The following is a 7,307-nucleotide window of genomic DNA, read 5'->3' as shown; positions in this document are numbered from 1 at the left end:
AAATGGTGAGATTTTTCTAGAACTATTAAAAATCAGCTGATAAAATAGTTATATAAAGAAGTGTATAAACTATGAAAGTAATGAAGGTGGGTTTTATTACTTTTTTCTTTGTTTGGATATTAAAAATATCTTTTGAGAAGCTTTAATTACATTATACTCTAAATTGAAGTTATAGCCTGATTAAATTTACTAGGTGGCATTCTACAGCCACACGATTTTTATAACCGTTCTGTGGCAAAGAAAAACATTAGAAATATAAATAAATAAAAAATTTTCAGAAAACATCTTATTTTTCATATAGTTCACTAGTCTGATTCATGCCTGCCATTTTTATTCATACCTACAACAAGATAAATATTTGTATTGATTCACTCCTGGATTAAGACAAAATTAACTTTTTTTAAATGGCAAAAATATTCCAGATGCCGTGAGAATAATAGAAAAAAAATTTGAGGGAATCAGCATCAAAGAGTGAAAGTGCTTATTTTTTTACTCTCTTTGCTGCTCATCCATATAGGCTCTTCATCTCCTTGCGATACCTGTTGCCTTCTCCTCAGCAAATATGGGCTGTAGCTAGTAATCTTTACTTTAGATTTAGCCTACCTAAAAGGTTTTCCCCAGAAAGAGGCATTGCCACAAGTTTTTACCATCTAAGCACGGCTGCAGAAGGTCAGTATTCTCAGTGCTGATGCAATCTGTAGTTTCCCAATCAGTGCTGCATGCATTGATACATGTAGTATTAACATTCTCTGCATCAATACTGCTAATTAATTGATTTGCGTGTCTGTACTGTCACAAAAGCTCACAATGACATGGCCAAATTTAGCATGTATTTTTAAATAATATAACTGCTTGCATTTTAAATATCTAATTATCAGGAAGGTTTTTGCCTTCCTGGACATATCACCAAATGTTTTAAGAGGTAGCTTTGCAGTTTGAAGTTAGGTGGTTTTGAATAGCAACGTATGCAAGCAAACAAAAGTGAAATTTAAAACTTTTGTGCAGAGGTTTCTAAATCTCTGCCACTCCAAAGCATCTTTTGAATTTGATTTCTGACATCTGAGCACTCTACTAAGCGTTGAGAATCTGAAGCCTTTGCACCATCAGTCAGGAGAGTCAACATTTGTACGGAGAAGGAAGTTAATAGTAAATGGCTTTTTCCAGTTACATCAACACCTGGGTTCTTGTGTCAGGAAGCCGAAGTCCTACCAGACCTCCACATACCAGAACAGTTGAAGCAAGGAGAATTGGGATTGCTTTGGTGATACCAACAAGAGACCCGAATATTAAGTTTCCAAGTACAGCTGCTGCTTTGCATAGTGCATTCAAAAAGCCAAAGCCTGTTGCCCTAGAAGAAGAAACAGAAGAAAGTTAAAAAATGGAATAAAGCCTTTGGGACAAATTCTGGGTGGGAATAAGTCAGTATAGCCCCAATATCCCAAACAGTGTATATGCCAACAAGAATTCTGGGCCTGTCTTTATAATACAAAATCAAAGCTCAGCAGCTACAGCATTTTATTGGGGCAAATTCATTCTGCTGCCTCGGGGACCAAAATGTGAAATGAATGACTGAATAGGTAACTTTATACCTCTACAGTTGAACAAAGGATGTGGAAATGGAAATTCAGTAACACTTGAACACTTAAAACTGCTTAAAATTGCTTTGGGAGACAGGAGGTGGGAAATCTTTTGAGAGCTACCTGGTGATTTTGGAAAGAAGTAACCAGAATACAAGGGTGATCATCTTGGGATACTGAATAGAAATGGATCTCTTGCAGGCATACATGTTCAACCGGTGCTTTTTCAAAAGGATAATGAGAACTCCAATAATAATGGATGTTTGTCTGTTAGTGCTAAAGAGATTAGGGCATAAGCACATGCACACACACACACATAACACTTGGTGTAGAACTGATATCTGAGAAACTGTGGGAAAAAGGGAAAGGAAATTGGTTAGGGAAAGGAAATGGGTTGCCAACAGAAAGTGTGACCTGGCAACTCAGAGGAGTTTTACATTGCAGTGCTGTGTTTTTACTAGCCTGGATTAAGAATTTTAGATGTTTGGTATCCCATGCATAGATGTATTATGTATACTGCCATCCTATTAATAAATTGTGTTTTGACATGAGTGCATAATTCATAGCTGCAGGAATAACCTTCTCCTACCAGAAGTGTCCTAATAAAAACGTCTAAATGATGCTGGAATCTTTTAACATTTCTCACATCTCTTAGAGGAAAAGGAAAGAAGGACTGTATGGAGCTCACACTGTGCTCATTGGGATAAAATAGTATCAGGAGGATAGATACTTATTTTCACAACAAAGTGTTTCTTTCTTGCTAATATGAAGTGCTGCCATTAGAAGGAAAAAGCCTGCAGTCTAAAGAGCTGGGATTAACTGCTAATGACCTGAGTGACTAAAAAGAGCCCTAGTTATTGTATGGAGGTGCATCTGAAGAAAAGGAAGTCTTGTACTCAGACATAGCCTGAATTCATAGGAAGTAAATTTACTCTGAAGGAAGCTATGAAGGGTCACACAGTAATCTTTCAAAGCCTGTGATGAAAAGATCAAATCTCTACTACAGAAATATCTCTACTACAAGGGCAGATAAAGCAGAACGTCAGAAGAGCTCCAGATAGAGCATGTTCTGTGGTGGATAAGAGTGTGGATTGGAAGGAGGAACATGAAGAAGAAAGACTGTGGTAAAACAGATTTCATTACAAGCGGGTAGGAAGAGGTGAAAGACTGCAGAAGCCTGGAAAAGGGACTTCATGTGGACAAGTCAGGGGAAGAAGGAGAGGAAAGGAGTTCTAATCCTGACCTCTTTCATGCATGGTGGTGACTGGTTGGGATCAGTGTCTACACATGTAAATACTATTTCTTCATCTTCCAGTACTGATAAAACCAAACTGACCCTCAAATAACAATAACAGGTTAAAAAATGTTCACATAGAGAAAACAGACATCAGCAGCTTCAGCATGTTCAGAGAGAAACCAGAACTCCCCAAAGAATACACTGATATAGCTAAAGCAAATTTGGATAGATACAGGCAGGAAATCTTTGGAAAGCCAATAGCACAAAACATATGGGGATGCTTATATTCAGTGTTAGTTTACACTGTCTTATAAAGGTAAGCTGTTTCACAGATGCTATTTGTTTATATCAACTAGTTATAGCAGGGGTCTGAATATAATTTTCTGAGCAATTTGGACCATTACTTTTCATGTGCTGGGTTCTACAGATAACACATTTAGGGCTGCCAGTGTGATTTAGATTTATTATAGCCTATATGCCTGAGATTATGTTATTATGGTTTAAAGCAATTTTGTAATACAGTATCTCTTATATTTGAGCCAAATAAAGATAATTTGTTGGCACTGGAAAAACAGTTCTGCTCTGTAAAAGTGACTTATTTAATTTTTCGAACTGTCATGATTAGTCTAATCCCATAAATGTTATCAAATTATGAAGAAAGAAGAGTAAGACAAAGTTTACTTTTATTGCATTTGGCTGTCCTGATGATACAAAATGAACAATGCAGTAGAATTTTGATCTTTTGATCTGTAAGTAGTTTTCAGGTATGTGCTTTTACCGAAAATATGCACAGCATTGGCAAGAACAGTGAGATTTTTACAGGCTTAAGTAGAACGTTGTTGCAACCTGTACCTGAAAAGTGTTGTCACTGTTTAACCTTCTGCCTTTATATACTTCAATATTAATACTCCATTTGAATGTGGTTTTATTCAGTACTAACAGCCAGAACAAAATCATTATGCAAACTCTTGAGCTCTAAGAATAGTCAATTCAGACTTGTTGGGTTTTAAACATCTTTCTTAGAAGAGTTTTTGTGATTCAAATCAGCTAAAATCTGTATTAATTCATGCTTTATAATTAATTCTGCCAAATCCAGAGGAGTAAAAACAGCCAGGGAATAAATACGCCAGAATTCACATACATAACTGAGCATACTCTTCCCTTGTAGCACTAGTACAGCCTCTACTACAGTATTTAAGGAAAGTGATAGAGTACACAGAACTTCTGCAAGTGATCAGACATGTGATGTGTCATCTCAGCATCATGAATAAGCTAAGGGATAAAATCCACAGGCGCAAGACCATTGATGTCCCTTCCAACCCCTAGATTCTGTGATTACTATACACACCACTTTCCAGTATGTTCATCAGTTACTGGGTAAGGCACTGCCACAGAAATGTTTTTTTTCATTCCATGAACAATTCTTATTACTGTTTAAGATTCCTAATGGGTAAGAATCCCTTATTCAGCTAGAGAATGTCATTAAATTGTTCAGGAACATCAGTAAGATAATGCTGGTGAGCCAATTTGTGATTGTCATAAAAAAACCCTAAACATTTTAGTTCAGTAACAGAAAAAAGCAGAAGTCCTACAGTGTCAGGTCTGAGAGAAAGCTGGATGTTAGGGAAAAGGAATTTTCCCCAATGTATTTTACTTCTGTTGCTGGGAGAGCTGCAACAAAGAAAACCCCTTACTTCCTTTCACCCAAGCCCTACATAAAAATGGCAAGAGTCCAAAGCTTTAAAAATAGAGGGATTATCTAAGTCTCTAGATTAAAAGAGCTCGTTTCCTGGTCACCGTATATGTTCCTTCTTAGACCAGGTGCATATTTTCCTGTATAAAATACTTCAGGCCCACTTTATTGCTGATGGTTAGAGCACCTAAAAACTTCATTGTCCTGCAGTGGAGTGCTACTGAAGGTGTCAAACAGGTATTTGATAACATTCTTGTCAGAACTAGTGCTGAGCCTATCCAGCAAGTTACAAAAATCTCTGAATATCCCTTTTGTGGGTGTTGATTAATATGCAAAGGCTATTAAAGCAGATTTCCTGAATGTGCTGTGGACAATTTTCTAATATCCAGACTTTTAAAGATCTTTTTAAAACTTAGTACAAAGATGCATATTGCAGCCTGCCCAATTATAGCATTCGGAGTGCAAGTAAAACTGTGGAGTTTGCTTTCCTGCCTTGGACTACTGCCCAAGGCAATTACATAGCTCGCCTTGTCATAACTTAAAAACATTAACATGAAATTTCAGCAAAACGCAGTTGAACCACAACCACAGGATGGCAGTAGAAAATAGCTGTCAGGAAGACTACTGTAAATCAGTGATTATGTTATGACTCAGAAGAATTGAAAATTTCTTTTCTGAAAGCCACAACAGTACAACAGACTTGGTGAACAATGTTGATTTCTCTAGGTAGACGTTGTCAGGGCTCAAGAAGAAGAGGGAAAGATAATTGACTGAAGGTAGGCGACTTAGTTATTACCTAACCCTTATGAACTAATTTCAGAGGTATTAAAAAAAGGCAGAGCAGGATGACTTCATTTCATAGCACATCTTGAATTCTAAATATTCTTGGCCAAGATTCAAATCCAGGTGTAGTAAAACTGATGAATTGTTGGTTATCTGATGCACTATGACCTTGATTTACTCTGTGGGATGAGATGTGTTTCTAGTCTGATTTCTGTTTGCATTTGAGTTATTTGTTGTATCCGCTTCTTGGAGAGGGTCTTGGCATATTAAGTTGGTGCTTCCCAAGTTAGCTCGAAAGAAGATTTTTATTATTTATGTGACAGTAATGATTGCATTTTAAAGTAATAAAAATCTCCTAAATGTTACTTCATCAGAGATTTTAAACTTTTTTTTTTAATTCATATTTCTATTACAGGCAGAATAAGGAAACTGCATATTATTGCAAGCCCCTTGGGCACACACATTACAACATAAGCCATAATTACCTATCACACAATAGTTTTTTTCCTCATCACTCTGCCAATGCACAGAACAAAGAGAGCTTGAGGGTAAAACATAAATGTAGTGAAGGAAATTTGGTTTTCTTCATCTGCTGCAGAACTTGGAAAGTGAACTGTGAATAAGATTAGGGATTGCAAGATGAGAAAACAGTCTCGAAGTTAAGGTAGTTGAGTGGTGTCAGGAGAAAGGATATAATCCCTACCCCAGCTGCAGAATTTTTATCTGTTGTGAGCAAGGCACTTAGAGATAACTAAACAGTCATTAAATACGCATTTCACTGTTTCTGGGTGCCTGGCTTATCACCTCCAGGTTTGTGTCGCTGAAGTGCTTAGCACTTATATCTGCAGTGGAAGTCACACTTTCAGCCCTTCTAAAATGCATAGTGACTGGGATTATTGCCACCACACATGTCAAATCAGGCACCTAAACTCATTTTTAACCACATCGTTTTCCTGGACCTCCATTTCTACATCACTTCTTTTCAAAGCAGTGATTGGAAAATACAGCAAGTTTATGAAAGAGTAGAGAAGCACTCTAGAAAACCCAAAAATGCTTGCAAGACATTTATTAACCCTCTTTCAGAGCAAAGCTTTTAGAGTTATGGAATAGTTTGATTTGGCCTTCAAGTGGGTAATGACCTACCAAAGACTGTTCAGGACCCACTGATAGTTCAGAACAGCACAGGCCATTAAGAAGATAAGGCAAAAAACAGGATAAAAGATGAGACAATAGATTAATTAATACAAGTTCTTTACACTGCGGAGCTGGGTTGATTGACCCGTTTATTAGAAATCAGCTCATTTATAGCTACACATCATTAATGTCTTTTAAAATTTGAGTATTGACAAGTAAAAACAAAAAAGTAATACTATCAAATGATTGTTTGCTATCACCATGTGTGTCATCTGGGAGACAGAAACCTACCTATCACTAGTTTTAGCAATGTATCTTCACCTTTCCACACAACTTCGTCACCTACCAATCGACCATTTGAAATCTCTTCACCCTCTAACATCTCTTATTTTAACAGTTGTGCAAATCAACCAAGATTTTATAAAGAACATCCAGGCAAAAGCTGTGCTAAAATGGCATAAATTTTGAAAGTATTTACCAAAAATATAAGGACTAACTACTTAATTACCTCAAATCTAGGCATTAGTAAGTTAAAATGTAAATAGGTAGATGAAAGTAAATGAGTACAGAATCCAAATCTGTTAAGAATTTGAAGCAAACTCTGCCCTGAGGGCAGGCAGCTGATGAAGAGGAAACTGAAATGTATGCCATGTATCATATATGTTGCACATTTCCAAATTGCTCACCACACCCCTAGCTGGCAAAAAGCCAGTATGATCCCTACATAACCTGGAGTACAATTTATGAAACACCTTTTCTATTACACTGCATGACACTGGCAAAGTCCCAGAGGTTTGACAACTGGCTGGTCTCCAAAAGGAGCTGTACAGGAGGAAAAGGAGGGGCTGGCCAGTCTGGTCTCTTGTGCATGATAGCCTGAACT

General features: G+C 37.0%; 1 protein-coding gene across 1 annotated transcript in view; it reads right to left on the bottom strand.

Moving 5' to 3' along the window:
- Positions 1–1,164: 1,164 nt before the first annotated feature.
- SV2C (synaptic vesicle glycoprotein 2C) overlaps positions 1,165–7,307 on the bottom strand; it is a gene marked incomplete at both ends in the record, with an annotated part of 73,795 nt that continues 67,652 nt past the window's right edge. The window contains one exon of the mRNA XM_084278045.1: positions 1,165–1,348. Coding sequence (XP_084134171.1) covers positions 1,165–1,348 — 184 coding nt within the window. The remainder of the gene's footprint in view (positions 1,349–7,307) is intronic.

Source organism: Gallinula chloropus (assembly GCF_964237585.1).
Source record: "Gallinula chloropus genome assembly, chromosome: Z".
Classification (NCBI taxonomy): domain Eukaryota; kingdom Metazoa; phylum Chordata; class Aves; order Gruiformes; family Rallidae; genus Gallinula; species Gallinula chloropus.
Note: the sequence above shows the minus strand (reverse complement) of the source record. Positions and strands in the feature narration are given on the sequence as shown.